At 48.1% G+C, this 18617-nt stretch overlaps 1 protein-coding gene across 4 annotated transcripts in view; it reads right to left on the bottom strand.

The window, feature by feature from the left end:
- Positions 1-18617, bottom strand: part of POU2F3 (POU class 2 homeobox 3) — a 94999-nt gene that overhangs the window by 12688 nt on the left and 63694 nt on the right. For all 4 annotated transcript variants that reach the window (XM_035140186.3, XM_035140187.3, XM_088658120.1 and 1 more), the window contains 6 exons: positions 17172-17276; positions 16059-16161; positions 8512-8594; positions 3844-4026; positions 2638-2779; positions 991-1127 (listed from right to left, as the gene is read on the bottom strand). In XM_035140186.3, the coding sequence (XP_034996077.1) occupies positions 991-1127; positions 2638-2779; positions 3844-4026; positions 8512-8594; positions 16059-16161; positions 17172-17276 (753 nt within the window). The remainder of the gene's footprint in view (positions 1-990; positions 1128-2637; positions 2780-3843; positions 4027-8511; positions 8595-16058; positions 16162-17171; positions 17277-18617) is intronic.

Raw genomic sequence — 18617 nt, 5'->3', positions numbered from 1 at the left:
TAGAGCATATGGATTTATTTACACATGTTGATGACTTGAACATAGGATGAAGGGGCTCATAGCATTTACCCTCCATCAGAACTTGTCTTCCTTTTAGGTTTCTAGGGAAGCCGAATGCCACATCTTTGGGTCCAGCCTCTGGATCTCCAGCTTCCATCATCATCAGCAGCAGCAAAAAACTGTCTCTCAAACAGCACCCCTTGTCCCTTTGTTCTCCCTCCTAGGCTGACATGGCATCCAGCAAGGTGAGGTGGGAAAATGCCCACCTATTTGTCTCTATGGCAACAGAGCAACCTCTTTGGACACGCAGATGGAAGTACTTAACTGGCTAGCCAAGACCTTAACAAAGGAACTGGTTTGGTTGGTTCAGCAGACTCCCCTGCTAGATTCTTAACCTCACTGTGTACAGGATCACATTCCTGGACATACCTGCCAAGTCCACGACTGCAGAATCCGGGACCGGCAGCCGCGTGACACCGGAGCTTACGTAGACGCAACTTCCGGTGTCGCTTTGCCCATCTATGGGCACCAAAAATGGCTGGCGCTGGCAACGGAAGTCACGTCTACTCACTTCCGGACATGCGTAGACGCGACTTCCGGCGCCAGCGCCAGCCATTTTCGGTGCCCATAGATGGGCAAAGCAGGAAAAAAAATGGCTGCCAGCAGGAGCGGAATAAGGGAAAACAATGGGAGACAAACTGATACGGGGGACCGCCAGGAAACGGTACGAGAAAACGGGGGGTTCCTGGGGAAAACGGGGTACTTGGCAGCTATGTTCCTGGAAGGAATCCATGGATGTCATCTAGACTGACCCCCCAATCCTATAACACTATTTTAGGATGGAGGAAAACCTAGAAGGACCAGTGGGATGAAGTGACGGAAGGCATCCCTTCTTGCTTCTCACCACTTGCCCTGTCAAACCTTCAGCCTTATATACCTCCCCATATTATGCTTGACGGTTAAAAGCAGCAAGTGGATTGTTTCTCTTACGTCTTGGAACCGTTTCTCCAGCGTGGAGCGAATGTTGGTCTCGATGCTGGTGCGTTTCTTTCTCTTGCGACCAAACATCTCGCTCACAGATGGGTAGGAACTGGGTGTGCTCACGGAAGAATCCAACGGGGAAGCTTCTATGGAGCAGGGAGCAAGGAGATAGGCAAACCATTTAATTCAAAGCCGATACATTGATGTGTGCAAGGATTATGGCAGAAAACTGACAATTTGCTTCACTGGCTGATGCTGCTAGGGACTGGAGTCCAAAACATCTAGTCACAGGTTCCTCAGGTCCTCTCCCCCATCTTGGACTGCAACTCACATAAGCACCAGCCACAAGACTGTTACCAAAGGTTGGGATGAGGTTCCCACCATGCCCCACAGAGACATGAGTGTGGTGTAGTGGTTAGCGTGTCGGACTAGGACCCAGGAGACCCGGGTTCAAATCTCCACTCAGCCAGGAAGCTCAGTGGGTGATCTTGCGCCAGTCACTGCCTCTCAGCCTAGCCTACCTCACAGGGCTGTTGTGAGGATACAATAGAGAGGGGGAGAAGTATATACACCACCTTGTGCTCTTTGCAGAAAAGGTGGGCTATATAAAAAATATTTTCAGACACCCCTCTTTCTGCTTTTGTTCTGCTTAACATCCAAGCTGAAGTAGAGTTCTGTTGAACTTGAAAGCTGGCGTCTTACTTTGCAATGTTCTGTTTGGATCCTTTTTTGTTTTGTTTAGTCATTTAGTCGTGTCCGACTCTTCGTGACCCCATGGATCAGAGCACGCCAGGCACTTCTGTCTTCCACTGCTTCCCGCAGCTTGGTCAAACTCATGTTGGTAGCTTTAAGAACACTGTCCAACCATCTCATCCTCTGTCGTCCCCTTCTCCTAGTGCAGGGGTCCCCAGACTTTCTGCGCGGCGGGCCGGTGCCCGCCGCGCCGACCGCGCGGTGGGCCGGAGGGCAGAGGAGTGCGCGCGCAGCGGGCCGGAGGGCGGGGGAGTGCGCGCCCGTGCGCATGCGCACACGCACACGGGCGGGGAAAAAATCGCCAAAAAACGCTTGTGCGCATGCGTATGGGCCTCCCCCGACCCGGAAGTGCACCAGAAATGACCTCTTCCGGGTCGGGAGAGGCCCATACGCATGCGCACAAAGGATTTTCGGCGATTTTTTGCCGATTTTTTAGATCGTCGCTGCGCCGCGCGCCGTGAGAGCGGGCGGCGGCAGCGGGCGGCGGGAGTCGTCGCGGGCCGGATTGGAAGGCCGATTGGGCCGCATCCGGCCCGGGGGCCGTAGTTTGGGGACCCCTGTCCTAGTGGATCCTACACTCACTTTATTCTCTCTCCGTCTTGGGAGACTATCGCACCCTCTATTGCCCCCTAGTGGGACAATGGTGTATGATTCATGAGGGATCCTGTTTCCTTAAGGAAAACAAGCACAGCCTCAATTTATACCCTACAATCCTGCCAAAGTGCAAAAATCTGAGAGGGGAGTAGGAATAGCTCTCCACCCCTCAACCCATGCTGAAACAGTAAAGCTAGCAAGACCAGGACAGATCTTCTTTTTTCTTTTTTTTCCTTTAAGCAAACCTGTGAGAAATGGGAGCTCATTCAAATGCAAGTGTGCAGAAGATGAACTGAAACACCAGCCTACCTGCATCGCTCAGCCACTTCTCCAGCAGTGGTTTCAGCTTGCACATATTCTTGAAGCTCAGATTGAGGGCCTCAAAGCGGGAAATGGTGGTTTGGCTGAAGTCATTCCCGTAGAGCTTCCCCATGGCCAGCCCCACATCACCCTGCAGGAGGCAAAAGAGGTGAGGAAAGGGAAAAGGCAGAAGAGAGGAATCATATAGCTACAAGGGACCCAAAGCATCATCTAGTCCAACCCTGGGACAGTTCCGCAGTTGGGGAGCTCCCTCCTCGCAGAGGCGGATCTGGCATATTTGCTAAACAGCTTTCCGCAAATGCTGAAGATGTTCCTCTTTGACACTCAGATGTGTGTTTCAGGGCCTGCCCTATTCCTGCAATTTCAAACTGTATTAATTCTGAACTTTGTGTTGTTGTAAACTGCCCTGGAACCTGCTGGTGAAGGGCAGGTAATACATTTAACAGAATGACAACAACCATCTAATCCAGGCATCCCCAAACTGCGGCCCTCCAGATGTTTTGGCCTACAACTCCCATGATCCCTAGCTAAGAGGACCAGTGGTCAGGGATGATGGGAATTGTAGTCCAAAACATCTGGAGGGCTGAAGTTTGGGGATGCCTGATCTAATCATACCCAACTTAAGAATACTGCTACTGATAACACAATGATAAGGAAAAAACAGGATCTTCTTATTGGAACCCCCCCCCAACATAGAACAGGTTTTGGAGGAGTGGTAGAGAACCAGAAGTTTCTCGATTCCAGCTCCCTTCAGCCCCAGCCAGCATGCCCAATGGCTAGAGGTTGGGCAGCCTCAGTCGCAGCCTCAAAACATCTGGAGGGCCACAAATTCTCCACTTCTGAGTTAAAACAAGCAAGCACAACCAGCGTTCAAAAAGCCTTGGCAAAGGATTTAACCAGACAGTAAGGATTAAAGTATCAGCACTCATTGTTCTCCTATGGCAGGGATGGGGTGTTGTTGGACTCTAAGTTCCATCAGATATGGTCAGGGATGATCAGCGCTTTGGTCCAACCATACCAAGAGGGCATTCCACAGTGGGGCACTACCACAAAGGAGGCCCTGCTTCTCTTTGCTGCATGAAATACCTTCCCCAGTGAAGGTTCTCAGAGAAGAGCATCGGCTGAAGGTCTCAAGGCACAGGCAAGGTGGCACTAGAAGACAACCATTTAGAGTTTGAAGGAGACTGTCCTCACCTGAGTGAACCCAAGTTTGATTCGCCTCTGTTTGAAAGTCTTGGCAAATTTTTCGAGCTCCTCTAGATCATTGGCTTCATCCGTTGCCACTGAGGACGGCAAGTGTTTGCTCACTTGTAAGTGCTGAGGGACTTCCAGGTGGGGCTCCAACGACGACCCCGGGTGCCCAGGGCGTCCCACCGCCTGTTAAAACAGACACATTGTGCCATCATTACTGGGAGAAAAATAACCAATGAAAGCACTCCCCAGGAAAGGTGTTTAGTAGGGTATAAGCTACAGGTCAAATGACATATTCACAAAACATCAAAAACATCATGGGATGTGCTGCAGGTTTGAGTGCACCCCCCTGGCTAATTCACCGGCCAGAGATAGTGGCCAGAAGCAGCGATGGATGGGTGGGGGCTACCATTTTTATTCTCTGCATTGTTCCAGAGTGGTGCTACACCAGGGGTATTGTGGGAAATTAAAATGGCTGCTCTCCTCAGAGCACTGGGCCAGAAAAAAATGAATGCAATGGGGGCTCAGGGCAGATAGTAGTAGCAGTGGTGTCATGGCCCAAACATTTGTCCGATGATGTTAAGGGCAAATGCTGACCCTGAGATTCCTACATTACAGGGGGTTGGACTAGATGACTCTCGGGCTCCCTTCCAACTCTACAATTCTATGACTCCACTTCCACTCTCACCAAACTGTGTTTTTTTTGTGGGCTGTAGGCATTTGCATCCTGCCTCTCAATTAAAGTGTCCAAAGTGGCTGGTACAATACAAATTCTTTGCCAAAACAACCCCATAGAAAACCATCAATATGAACAGCAGATTGATCAAAACAATAAAATACCTGTGAGGGACAGGGGCTATTGCGAAGTCCCTCCCCTCCTGAGTTCCAGCCCAGCCCAGAGCGCGGCTGAAAGCAGGGAAAGCTCCAGCTCAAGTGGGGAAACAGGAAGTGGTGTCCAAGGCTCTGGCAGGGTAGAGGAGCCATCGTCCCAGGTGGGAAAGGAAGGGGGAAGAAAGGGGGGCAGACCCATCCCCCCAACTCCGGAATTGCGCAAAAAGCGTAGGGGAAAGAGGATGGGTCTCCCCAAATTGTTATGCTGGCGAAAAACGCGCCAAACACCATTCGGAGGTACTGATTCAAGCTGAGAAGATGTGTCTCTGTAAATAGCTCTACCTTTAGCACTGTAAATACGCAGCACCAATAAAAAGATAAAATGCAGAGCGGTGTAGAGTCGTTACTCTGAAGTAGCCCCATCCGGCCACTGTGACAATACCCATTGGAAACCAAGGCCTCACTATACACTATACATTTAAAGTAGAAACCTACCCCTTTAAACAGCCATGGCTTTTCCCAAAGAATTCTGGGGAATGTAGTTTGTTCAAGAGGCTGGGATTTGTGGCTCTGTAAACTACAGTTCCCGGGATTCTTTGAGTGAAGCCATGTGCTTTAAATGTATGTCAAGTGTGCTTTGAATGTAGAGTATGGGTGTGACCTGAGAGCCAATCAAGACACATCCAGAATAATCATAGGGTATCACCCTCCCTGTTATGACTATACTAGTCTTATACAAGGGGGAAGACTCAAATACAGTGGAACCTCGGTTTATGAACACCTCGGTCTATGAATTTTCGGTTTATGAACGCCACGGACCCATCTGGAACGGATTAATTCATTTTCCATTACTTTCAATGGGAAAGTTTGCTTCAGTTTATGAACGCTTCAGTTTATGAACAGACTTCCGGAACCAATTACACCCATGCTTCAGTTTATGAACGCTTCAGTTTAAGTACTCCGCGGACCCGTCTGGAATGGATGAATCCACTTTCCATTACTTTCAATGGGAAAGTTCGCTTCAGTTTATGAACGCTTACTCCGCGGACCGTCTGGAACGGATTAATTCACTTTCCATTACTTTCAATGGGAAAGTTCGCTTCAGTTTATGAACGCTTCAGTTTATGAACAGACTTCCGGAACCAATTGTGTTCATAAACCGAGGTACCACTGTATATCATCCTCCAACTGGCTGTAAGCAGGGATTTTCTTATCCTACATTCATTGCAACAATGACTAATGAAATTTAGTTGTTTTTATTCCTAATTACACTCGGTGTGGCCTAGAGGGATGATCAGGCTGATCCAGCAAGATTGCTCAAATAATTTAGGATGAGCAGAAACCCACACATCTGAAGATGACACAAGAGGCCTGGGTGTTATGGAGACAGTTTCCTCTCATCCATCATTCTAGGTGTCTCCTGGTGGTAGAGGGAGTGTCCCAGGATCAGACACTATGGGACTGGATGCTTTCTGTTGGCGGTGGTGTTGGTGGTTGATAGGCTTTTCCAAATCCCGCTTCCTCTTCAGTTTTCAGGCACTTTGCTTGTGATTCTCCCTCTTTTCATTAGAGGTTTTAAAGCATAAGAACCTAAGAAGAGTCTGCTGGATGAGGCCAGTGGCTCATCTAGTCCAACAGTCCTGTTCTCAAAGGGGCCAGCTGGATGCCTGTGGGAAAACCGTAACCTTTCCTCATAGGCAGAGGCTGGTTGGCTACCTATCAGGGATCCTATCATAGAGGCTTTCCTGCTTTGACCAGGAGGTTGGATGAGATTACTTCAGACGCCTCTTCAGGGGTGTACCCAGGATCAAAACTGGAGGGGGGGCGCAAGAGAGGGGAAGAGAGAGGGAAGGAAGGAGGCAGGGAGGGAAGAGAGAGAAGTAAGTAAGTAAGTAAGTAAGTAAGTAAGTAAGGAAGGAAGGAAGGAAGGAAGGTGGGTGAGAGAGGGAGAAGGGAGGGAGGGAGAGAGAGAGAAAAAGAAAGAAAGAAAGAGGGGGGAATGAAGGATGGAAGGAAGGATGGAGCTCCTGTTCGTGCCCTCCCCCCCCAGCTCAGGCTGCTCCTCCCCCCCTCCCATGTTCCTGTCACTGGCTGCAGCCATGGAGGGGGTCGAAAACAGCCTGATTTCAGGCTGCTTCTCGCCCTCCCCACGTTCCTGTTGCTGGCTGCAGCCACGGAGGGGGCAGAAACAGCCCGATTTCTATAACCCGCAGCGACTTTCCCCCTTCAGTTTTCGGAGGGGGAAAGTGTGGGTTATGGTCCATAAAATACGGTGGGTTTTTTTTTTGCTTCTGGGGGGGGCAGCTGTCCCCCTGCCCCTCACTGGGTACACCCATGTGCCTCTTATGGCTCTAGGATTCTATGCATGCTGCCTTTAGGCTGAGTAACCCAGGGTGACCAAACTATGTTCCACAGCCCTAAGCTCTGTTGATCATTTCAGTGGACAGCCACAGGGAGCTCTCATCACCCCGAGGAATAGTGGAAAAGAGAACTTACTCAGATTAAACCAAATTTGACTGTGAGTAGGAAGGAGTCCTTTCCACCCTCCCCTCCCCCTCCTTTGTATTGGACTTGGCTCAATGTGAGCACAACTGTGGAGTCAAATTCCCACGGTCCTACCCAATGGAATATTTCCATCTAGTTCCAAATTCAGTTCTCCAGGATGTTTGGTGTTAAGATTGTGGCCGTGTGCTAAATTCAAGACAAGGGGGACTTCACACACACACACACACACACACACACACACACACACACACACACACACACACAGCCATTTATTTGAGCACTTTGGGAATGTCCAGAGATAATTCTGCACCAGATTTCAATGAGTGCTCCCACCAAGCTTTGGGGTTCCTAGTAGGCTAGACCATGGGTAGGCAAACTAAGGCCCGGGGGCCGGATCCGGCCCATTCGCCTTCTAAATCCAGCCAGCGGATGGTCCAGGAATCAGGGTATTTTTACATGAGTAGAATGTGTGCTTTTATTTTAAATGCATATCTGGGTTATTTGTGGGGCATGGGAATTCATTTATTTTTCTTCTTCAAAATATAGTCCGGCCACCCACAAGGTATGAGGGACCGGTCCCCTGCTGAAAAAGTTTTCTGACCCCTGGGCTAGACACTGAATTAGAGCTTAAATGAATTCATTTGCAAAATGGCACATCAGTTTATCTTTAGGCACTGAAAGTTCTTCAAACATTTCCCAAATGCTCAAATATTTGCTGAATGCTTGAAATGTGTTATTTAATCAATCAATATAAGTTTATTGTTCTAGCCAAAGGTCATTACAAACCCCACAGCGACAGTACCAATAGAACAATACATACTATACAAATCTGTTATTTGATATCATATGTTTGATTTTCAATTCTTGAAATTTGATTTGTCAGGATCTGATAGTTGACATGCAATGGGATATAGTATTTCACCATATCTTACAGTAGGCAGTGAAATTTAAAAACTGATACGCACTGGGACGTAGTATGTGACAACAAGTGTAGCTGTAGTGCAATGGTTTTCATATTTGGCAATGTGGCTAATGATGTTGACAGCCAGCAGCTGATGTCTGGCAAAGTTACCCCCAACCCCCAAAGCAGCTGAATTTTAAGATCAAATGGCACATTCCAAATTTCAGTTTCTGTGTTGGATGTTTTGAATATCTGAGAATACTGGCTTCGGCTCAACAGTGAATTTAATTCAACTGAGTTAACTGAACCAAATTAATCCAATCAAAAGATATTCCTGCATTGCAGGGGGTTGGACTAGATGACCTTCAGGGTCACTTCCAACTCTACAACTCTATGATTTCTATGAGCTAAACACCCTGCCATGCGGCTGTTACCTGAGACGTCAAGCTGTGCCCATGCTGGGGAAGGAGGATCCCACTCTGCTGCTGAGGAAAGGAGAGGAGATTTGGTTGCAGAGCTGGAAGAGAAAGGGAAAAAATAAGTGTGAGAAACTTTGTCTCTGCCTGATGATTTTCAGGATGGAAGGAAGAAGCAGGCCTGGTCCACTAAGGAAGAAGGGTGAGGAGCAGGGCAGGACTTAGGTTTGATGAAGCCCTAAGCTACTTAAGGTAATGGGGCCCTTTATATGTCCAGCTGTCCTTTGTCAACAACAAATTGTCACTGTTTTTTGTGTTGAATATATGCTATCTAGTAATTCATGGACCTAATAGGTATCTAAAGCCATTTGCACATCACAAATAGGAGCCTACACCACACAAAACACTGTTGTATGTATGTAGGTTTTATTTTATTTGGTTTTCATCTTATATTTTGGAAATGTACATCCAGTTTTTGTTTTTTTCATTTTTTGGGGAGCCCAAGAGAGTGGGGCCCTAAGCTATAGCTTGTTTAGCTTATACGTAAGTCCAGCACTGGGGAGGAGCCTGCCTTGACCCTAGAAGCGGTGCCTGCCTCACCGCCACCGTTTGCCTCCACTGCCGGCCCTGTTGCACGAGATCTCACAAAACTTCGGTGAGATCTTGCAAGATCTCACTGGAAGTTGGCCGCAGCTGCTGGTGCTCTGTGGGCACCATTGGGCAATGCAGGTAAGAGTGGTATGGTGCCAGTGGTGAGTTAAATGGGGTGTGCCACTCTTGAGAATAAGGATGGGGAAGAGCTTTGGCTCACTGCTACAGCATCTGCTTTGCACGCAGGTTCAATCCTTGCCATCTCCAGGTTAGATTGGGAATGTCCCCTGCATGGAAACCTGGGAAGAAGCGTGGATTTGAGTGTGGATTTCTCCTAATATACCCACTTTTGTATGCAGTTTTCCCCAATACAAGGCATTTCCGAAGGCTGAATACATTACCGCAGTATATGCATTTTTGTTCATATTATGCGGCTGGAGCATAGCTGCCAAGTCCCCTGCTGAAAAAGGCGGGATCAGCGGCAATGCGGCACCGGACGTCGCTTCTATGCATGTCTGGACATGTGTAGAAGCAACTTCTGGTGCCGTCGCCTGATTTCCGGTGCCCAGGCATGGGCAGAGCGGCACCAGAAGTCGCTTCTACGCATGTCCGGAAATGCATGGAAGCAACTTCCGGCGCCGCTCTGCCTGATTTTTGGTGCCCAGGCATGGGCAGAGCGGCACTGGAAGTCGCTTCTACGCATGCATGTGTAGAAGGGACTTCCGGTGCCGCGCTACCCATGTCTGGGCACCGGAAATCGGGCGGCGCCAGGACCCAAAATGGAGCCTCCCTGGCAGGTAGGAAATCCGGGGGATTTACGGGATTTTTCCCAATCCGGGCTGCCAGCGGGAAACGGTTTAAAATACAGGGGTTTCCTGCAAAAAAACGGGAGACTTAGCAGCTATGGGCTGGAGAAGTGTACTGCAAAATCCGGAGGACAGCAAACTTCGAAGGATGCTTGTGTTTCCATTTGTGTATTGCTTCAGAAAGTGCAGTTTAGTGCAGTCTGCTTATAAAGGCAAAGGGAATCAAATTTCTCCTCCATCCATACCTTCAGATGTTGCTGAACTATAACTCCCACAACTTGCTGGCTAAGGCTGATGGGAGCTGTAGTCTAGCAACACCTAGGAGGGCTCCACTTTGTCTATCCTTGCCTTTGAGTGCTCAGAGCACCTCGCAGACAACCTGTTGTAATCCTTATATCAACACGGGAAGGCAAGCCAGCTCAGCAGTATAATTCCCATTTTGCAGACGCGTGGCTGAGGCTGTGAAATAGGAGCTTGCCTAACGCCACCTAGGGATAATATAACCTTTCCAAAATGAGAGCGTATTCCAGAATATGGTGCAATGTCACCAGAAATGAGATGCGCATGAGAGTAATGACGTGCCCTCCAACAGACAAATTGGCAGCTGCCCTTCTTTCTTAGCATGGATTTCCAAACTGGGGACTTAACGCCACTAGACAGGATGACATCTTAGCACCAGGATGAAGACAGGCTGTGGGTGTTGGAGGGGGGGGGAGGAAGACTGTTGTGGCAGATTTTCAACTGCGGTGTGAGCCTGGTTTCTCCCCACGTTGCAATTTGCATGACAGACATACACACCAAGAAATGAAATCTTGCTTTCGGTAGTGGCTGGGGCCCATTGGAGCTGGTAGGGTAGAAGGCAGGGAGGCAACCAGTAGGTGGAGCCAGAGCCATTCCAGTTTCCTCCTTGCAGAGTTGTACATGGGCAACACAGAGACTAAGGTTGAAGGGGAGGAAGCTGGCAGGCAGAGCAAATGGTGGCTGGTTGGAGATGGGCTGAGGTTAGTGGGGCCCTGCCCCATTCCCCCTAAAGGAGCAGCCTCCACTACTTCAGCCATCACTTGTCCTTCCCCTTCCTCCCCAATATTTCAGCCAGGCTGTTGCCCTTTGAACAACAGGTGTAGTCAATATTTTTGCGCCCAAGGGTAGCTGCTGCATGCAGGCGTGCACATCAGAACATAAAAAGAGCCAGTGGCCCTCCCAGATCAGTATCCTGTTCTTGCAGTGGCCAGCCAGATGTTTGTGCGAAACCCGCAAATGGGATTCGAGCACAAGAGCCGCCCCCCCAGTGGTATTTTGGAACTGGTATTTTGGAAGAATTGCTGCCTCAATATGTGGAGGAATTGCATAGCCGTCATGGCTGGTAGCCATTTATAGCCCTCTCTTCTGTGAATTGGTCTAATCCAAGCATCCCTAAACTTCGGCCCTCCAGATTTTTGGACTACAATTCCCATCACCCCTGACCTCTGGTCCTGTTAGCTAGGGATCATGGGAGTTGTAGGCCAAAACATCTGGAGGGCCGCAGTTTGGGGATGCCTGGTCTAATCCTCATCGAAAACCATCCAGTTGCCTCTGGTGGGGGAAATGTCCACAAGTTGACTCTGTGAGGTATAACTACCCGCATTCACAGGACTCCCACCTTAGACAACTTGCGCTGAATAGCTGAAGGAGGGTATTGGCTCCCCCTCCACCCAAATATTCATGACAAGCGAGGGGTTCTCTTTCCCTCCCCAGAAGATTGTCTTTTTCTCACCACTACCAAAATTGGTACGTTCTTGTGAGGCCAGATCCAGAACCGTGGTTTCTTTTTTACCCATTCTCCTTACATCATATTGGATGCAATTCTTTTGGTTCCTCTGTGCATATGGAAAGGCAGATGAAAGAAAGCTTGTCTCCACTCAGTGGACAATATTTGGTGCGGACATGGGCTGGTGGCAGCCTTTAGCAAAAGCTGAGGGGGTGAGCTGCCGTCAGAGAGGAAGGTAGTGGACTCTCCTTCATTGGAGGTTTCTCAACAGAGGTTGGGTGGTCATCTGACGGGGATTCTTTAGCAGCAAGTCCTACACTGCAATTCAAAGTGTTGGTGCTAACCTTTAAAGTCCTAAACGGCCTCAGCCCTTGTATATCTGAAGAAGTGTCTCAACCTCCATCGTCCAGCTCCGAGGGCCTTCTGGTGGTTCCCTCACTGAGGGACGTGAAGCTACAAAGAACTAGGCAGAGGGCCTTTTCGGTAGTGGCGCCCGTCCTGTGGAACGCCCTCCCTTCAGATATCAAACAGATAAACAACTATTTGACTTTTAGGAAGCATCTGAAGGCTCCCCTGTTCAGGGAAGTTTTTAATGGTTGATGTTTTATTGTGTTTTTAATATTTTGTGGGGAGCTGCCCAGAGTGGCTGGGGCAGCCCAGTCAGATGGGCAGCGTAGTAGTAGTAGTAGAAATAATAATAATAATAATAATAATAATAATAATAGTTGCAGTTGCTTGGGCTAGATGACCTTTGGTGTCCCTTCCAACTCTACACTTCTGTGATTTTAGGAAGAAGTGTGACTGTGAGGAGAGCAGAGAAACTAAATTAGAGGTTCTAGTTACAGGTAGGTGTTGGTCTGACGTAGTCGAAACAAAATAATAACAATAAAAAATCCTTCCAGTAGCACCTTGTTGTTGTTTAGTCGTTTAGTCGTGTCCGACTCTTCGTGACCCCATGGACCATAGCACGCCAGGCACTCCTGTCTTGCACTGCCTCCCGCAGTTTGGTCAAACTCATGTTCGTAGCTTCGAGAACACTGTCCAACCATCTCTTCCTCTGTCGTCCCTTTCTCCTTGTGCCCTCCATCTTTCCCAACATCAGGGTCTTTCCCAAGGATTCTTCTCTTCTCATGAGGTGGCCAAAGTATTGGAGCCTCAGCTTCACGATCTGTCCTTCCAGTGAGCACTCAGGGCTGAATTCCTTCAGAATGGATAGGTTTGATCTTCTTGCAGTCCATGGGACTCTCAAGAGTCTCCTCCAGCACCATAATTCAAAAGCATCAATTCTTCGGCGATCAGCCTTCTTTATGGTCCAGAGACCAACTAAGTTCATCATTGGTATGAGCTTTCGTGTTCAGATACACTTCTGAATGACTTCTGCTTCAGTGTATCTGAAGAAGTGTGCATGCACACAAAAGCTCATAGCAATGACAAACTTAGTTGGTCTCCTAAAGGTGCTACTGGAAGGAATTTTTTTATTTTCTATTTTAAATCAGAGGTGTGTGAGATAGTCATATCTTTTTTTGGGGGGGGGTATGAGGAAATGGAGCCAGGTTGGTTTTGGGTGCAGGTTGCTGAGTTCACCCATTGCTGAAAGTAGCCACTGAGGCGAGGGAGTGCTCCACTTATGTTACCGAGAACTGAGTCACTGCAAGAGTTCATCACTTTAACGCTCCTAATTTCCTGCTCCCAGTCACTGGCTGCGTAATCCCAGCTCTTTGCAGCTGTTTGACTACTTCAGCGGAATCATTGCTTCACCCTTTTACTCCCGTGTGTCTCCGGAGTAGCAGAAAGGAAAACAAAGACCTGTCAGATCCCACAGGGCAGGGGTTGGCCATTGTTTCTCCTGCGACTAGGCACCTTGCAAATTAGGGGCACGCATGCAAATGTAATTAAAAGACGCACGCCACTGCAAGTGGGTCTTGCAGAACCCTACCAGACGGCGCTGGCGGAGACGTTTTAATGCCTTTGCAACATCCAGGGAGATAGGATCTAAGCGAGGCAGACAAAAATTAGTCAAATGGCTTTGCCTGCTAGCTGCGGGATGGCAGGTCATAGGCCTAAGCATGGGGAGCAACTTCCTGAAACTCAGCTCATTCAACAGCAGTGGCGGCGGGGAGAGCTTGCGTACAAATAAATGTCTATCTCTTACTTACTTTCATTTACTCATTTCATACAATTTATGTGCTGCTTGATTGTAAAAAAAACAAAACAAAAACAAAACTTCAGTTTAAAGAAACCACTGAAACCATAAAACCAAGACAAAAATTAAACAAGTGTCTCTGTCTGCATTTGTTGGTTGTGGGGCAGGACAGGTTCATACTGAATGCTGCACATATAGTGGCTGAAATTTGTACATCCTCCGTCCATTTTGCCTAATTCCGAACAGGCTTTGGGGAATGTACATATCTCAACTGCATTTTGTACATTCTCTGGGCAGTATGCACATTTTTCGGTCAGCGTCCATAGTCTCCCAGAAACACGAGCCCCTTTTCTTTCTATTTCTTGTTCAGAAGTGTGCAGTTTGCACTCCTTGAGCTGCTTCTGGCTCGCTCGCTCCTCATGCCTGGCCCACAACATGCCTCCACTGATCAGCCAAGAAGCAGATTTTTTTATTAAATAAACAATATCTATCTATCTATCATCTATCTATCTATCTATCTATCTATCTATCTATCTATCTATCATCTATCTATCTATCTATCCATCAAAATTATAGCCCACCCTTCCCTCCAAGGGAGCTCTTTCCTCTGCAGGCTAGCTCCATTTAAACCAGGCATCCCCAAACTGCGGCCCTCCAGATGCTTTGGCCTACAACTCCCATGATCCCTAGCTATCAGGACCAGTGGTTGTGGAAGATGGGAATTGTAGTCCCAAACATCTGGAGGGCCGAAGTTTGAGATGCCTGGACTTTAAACCATGTTCAGGTGTTACCCAGTTAGCTGAGCAGCACAAGAGGGAATGCAGGGAGAGGGCCATCTTATACCTCCCCCCCCCCAATTCTGATTGAATCGCCTCCCCTCCCTCCATGGGGCCAATCACCAAGGGGATCACAGAAGGGATAGGACATTTAAGAGTTACTCAGCAGGAGAAAGAGGGCAGGGAGAGAAGGAGTTTGTCTAGTTCAGGCATGTCCAACAGGTAGATCGTGATCTACCAGTAGATCACTGGACGTCTGCGGTAGATCACTGGTAGTCACTGGCTCCCCCCCCCAAAAGAAGGTGAACAACTGTGGCTCCCCTAAAGCTCAACATTTTACCTCCTCCCTGAAAAAGCTCAACAACTTTGACCCCCCTCCCCAAATGGGTTTTCCTCCTTCCTAAAAAAAAGCTCAACAACATTGATCTGAACCCCCCAAAAGGGGGTGAGTAGATCAGATTGAGAGTTGGCCACCCCTGGTCTAGTTAATCTATGGGACTCACTCCCACAGGAGGCAGGGATGACCACCAACTTGGGCGATTTTAAAAGGAGGTGGGACAAATTCAAGGGGGAGGGGGCTATTGATGGCTACCAGTCACGATGGCTACGCTCTGCCTCTGCAGCTGGAGGCAATAATGATTCTGAATACCAGTTGATGGAAACTGCAGGAGAGGAGAGGGCTGTTGCCCTCAGCTCCTGCTTGCGGGTTTCCCATTGGGGACTCTGGCTGGCCCCTGTGAGAACAGGATGCTGGACTCGATGGGCCATTGGCCTGATCCAGCAGGCTCTTCCTATGCTGTTATATAAATTGAGGGTGAAAAGCCTCCCAAACTATTCTGCCATATTTCAAAAATTGAAAATCCAGACACATGGGTTGCCATACGTCCAGATTTCCCTGGATATTTGTGCCAATTTCCTCCTAGACACTGCTTCTGACTGCAGTATTCTGAGGAAAGTTCCAGGAAATTCTGGGTGTATGGCAACCCTGTCCCAAACATATCAATATCATTGAAACATCTGCACGGCATTGCTTTTGACACTTGCTAATGACTTCGTTTGTTTGTTTAGAGAATCCTACCCAGGCTTGCAATTTTAACATGTAATGATAACATGAGCTTCTATTAATTTCGTAAATTTCTAACGAGTGTTGATTTTACATGTATTTTGATTAATCTTAGGTTAACTTGCTTTTAACGTTTGCTTGTTATGGGCATTTCTTAATGACTATGATTAATGAATAGCAAATCCTTAATGAATATTCTAGTCCGAGTAAACCGCTTAGAGGTTACAGATGATTAAGCGGTTTATAAATCCTGTTAAACAGTTCATATAAGGAAAGGAGTCGCCGTGATCAGTGGCTAGCGAATGCTGACTGAAAGGGGGAACAGGGGGGAGGCGGAAGAGAATGGAGAATAAAATGGAGTATCCAGAACAAAAGCACTTCACGCTGCAACATTTTGTTGCAGCTTCCACATCTATACTTAGATGAATGTCCTCCTTACCTTGTTGTCCTGCTGGGCCCTGAGAAAGCAGGAAAAGGGGGACAGATTGCATGTGGCCTGGAACCTGCACGAGCTGTTGCAACGTGTGAAGAGAACTCATATCCTGGAGGAAAAGAAGACCCAAAGTCGCAGTCAGTGGGACCTTTTCACCCAGTTCTGCATATGCTCCATTGCCCACCCATATCCTTGCGTATCGCTACCATGATTGCTCTCCCTTCCTTGCTTTCCCCCAAAATATACAACTGTCCAAGCATGCACAAATATATATCCCGGTTTCTCATGGGTTGATGACTCGGCACTTGAGGGCCAAAGCCCACAATCTGTGGCTAGACTGAAACCAAAGACTTCAGGTGTTTTGAATGCTTCCCCCTCCCACAAATGTAGGACAACCTCTTGGATATTTAAAATCAGCAGGAGAAGGGTAGACTCATCAGCATGTTAAAAGACTCTCACACAGGGTCCAAACAGGAGCTCTGCCTCTGGGAAGTTCACATACAGGGCTTGAAAGCAATAGCTCTCTTCTGCTGCTGCTCTCTCCAACAACTGCTATTAGAGATACCTTGCCCCTGAACATGGAGGTTCCACCGAGGCACCATGATAACAGCCACTGACAGACCTCCCCTCCTCTACAACTTTGCTTAATTCCCTTTTGAAGCCATCTGAGCTGGTGGCTGTCACCGCATCTTGTGGCAGTGAGTTCCTCAGATTGATTACACACGCAGCACTTCCCTTTGCCATTCCGTTTTATCAGATGACCTTGGGTTCAGGAGTCAGAGAACCTTCTCTGCATCCACTTTCTCTATGCCATGCCTCTACCATGACTGCCCCCCCCAAATTACCTTTCCTAAACTAAAAGCCCTAAATGTTGTGGCCTTTCTTCTTAATAGGACCGTGTGGCCAGTATTGTTTATAGCTGATTTATTCACAACTTGCAGCTCCACAAGGTCACAGATGGTCACCCATCCAAGCACTGACCAGACCTCGACCTGCTTAGCTTCAGCATTGGTGGTGCATCAAGTGCCTTAAGGCCACACCCCATATGGGAATTCTTCGCTGGGTCTACAAATGCTTTTGATCAACACTTGTCTGTATGAATCACCGAAAGTCTCTTACCCCAGCAATTTGCCCTCCAGGCATCATCGAGGGCCCTTGTACCAGGTGGCTCGATCTGGAGGGAATGGCGGTTTGCAAAGAGTCCCCGAGGTCTTCCGTCTTAATCTGTGTGAGAGAGTAAAAGACAGCATTGTTGCAAAACCCTCGCCAAGATCAAGAAGCTGGCAGGGGAAGAGGGAAGGCTGGGGAGGCAGGTTTCGGGTGCAGAATTCAGGGGAGTTCTTACCCCTCGTGGCTTCAGTTGACTCACTGTAGAATTTATTTATTATTTTTTTAAAAATTATATATCACTATATATATTTTTCCAAAAACAAAAAACAAAAAACCAGGATGGTTCACCACAATCATACATACAACTATACAATAAAACTGCATAAACACATTAAAATAAGAAATCAGCTAAGGATTATGGAAATGTTATGCATCCTTAACTGCCTGCACAAGACTATTGGAATAGAAAAGTTTTCAGCAGGCGTTTAAGACTTGGCACAGAAGCCACCTGCCAAATCACTAGTGGCAGAGCATTCCACAGGACTAGGCTGATGACACGAAAGGCTCAGTTTCTTGTAGTCAAAGGAGCCTCCCCAACACATCAATTGTAACCATGCTTGAGGTCCCCGGAACGTCAAACACCAACTTCTGTACGCAAAGGATGGAAACACTTCCGGGAGACCAATGAAGGAATTTGCCTGCTCCAACAACCACGCTGTCATTGAGATAATGTTTTGAAGATTATCTAAATTTGTATACTGCCCTGCACCCATAGATCTCAGGGCCAAAGGCCTGGTTAAGCAAAAAACCTGGTGCCTAAAGATACGTACTGCAAGTGTCAGGTGAGCCTCCCTGGGGAGAGCATTCCACAAACGGGGAGCCACCACAGAAAAGGCCTGTTCTCGTTTTGCTACCCTCTTGACCTCTGGTGGAGGAGGCACATGAAGAAGAGCCTCTGATGATGATCGCAGGGTCTAGGTCAGTTCATATAGGAGGTCCTGAGTCATTTAAGGCTGTATAGGTCAAAACCAGCACTTTGAATTGGGCCTGTAAACTAATTAGCAGCCCGTGCAGTCGAGCAGGAATGGTGTAATATGCCTTGGTGAGCAACCTGGTCGTTGAATTCTGCACCAGCTGAAGCTTCTGAACAGTCTACAGAGGCAGCCCTATGTATAGCACGTTGCAGCAATCTAACCTAGAGGCTACCAGAGCACAGATGACAGAAATTAGGCTATCCCTGTTGAAACAGGGGGCAGCTGGGCCACCAGCCGAAGCTGATGGAAGACATTCCATACCACCAGGGCCACCTAAGTCTCAAGCAACAGCAAAGGATCCAGAAGTACCCCAAAGCTATGTACCCGCTCCTTCAGAGGTATTCTAACCCCATCAAGAACAGGCAACCACTCACCTATCCAGTCCAGGGAACCACCCACTAGCAGTGCCTCAGCCTTATTT

The sequence above is a fragment of the Zootoca vivipara genome, chromosome 14 (assembly GCF_965207765.1).
Source record: "Zootoca vivipara chromosome 14, rZooViv2.hap1.1, whole genome shotgun sequence".
NCBI classification, from domain to species: domain Eukaryota; kingdom Metazoa; phylum Chordata; class Lepidosauria; order Squamata; family Lacertidae; genus Zootoca; species Zootoca vivipara.
The sequence above is the reverse complement of the archived record's forward strand: the minus strand, read 5'-3'. Positions and strand labels throughout refer to the sequence as shown.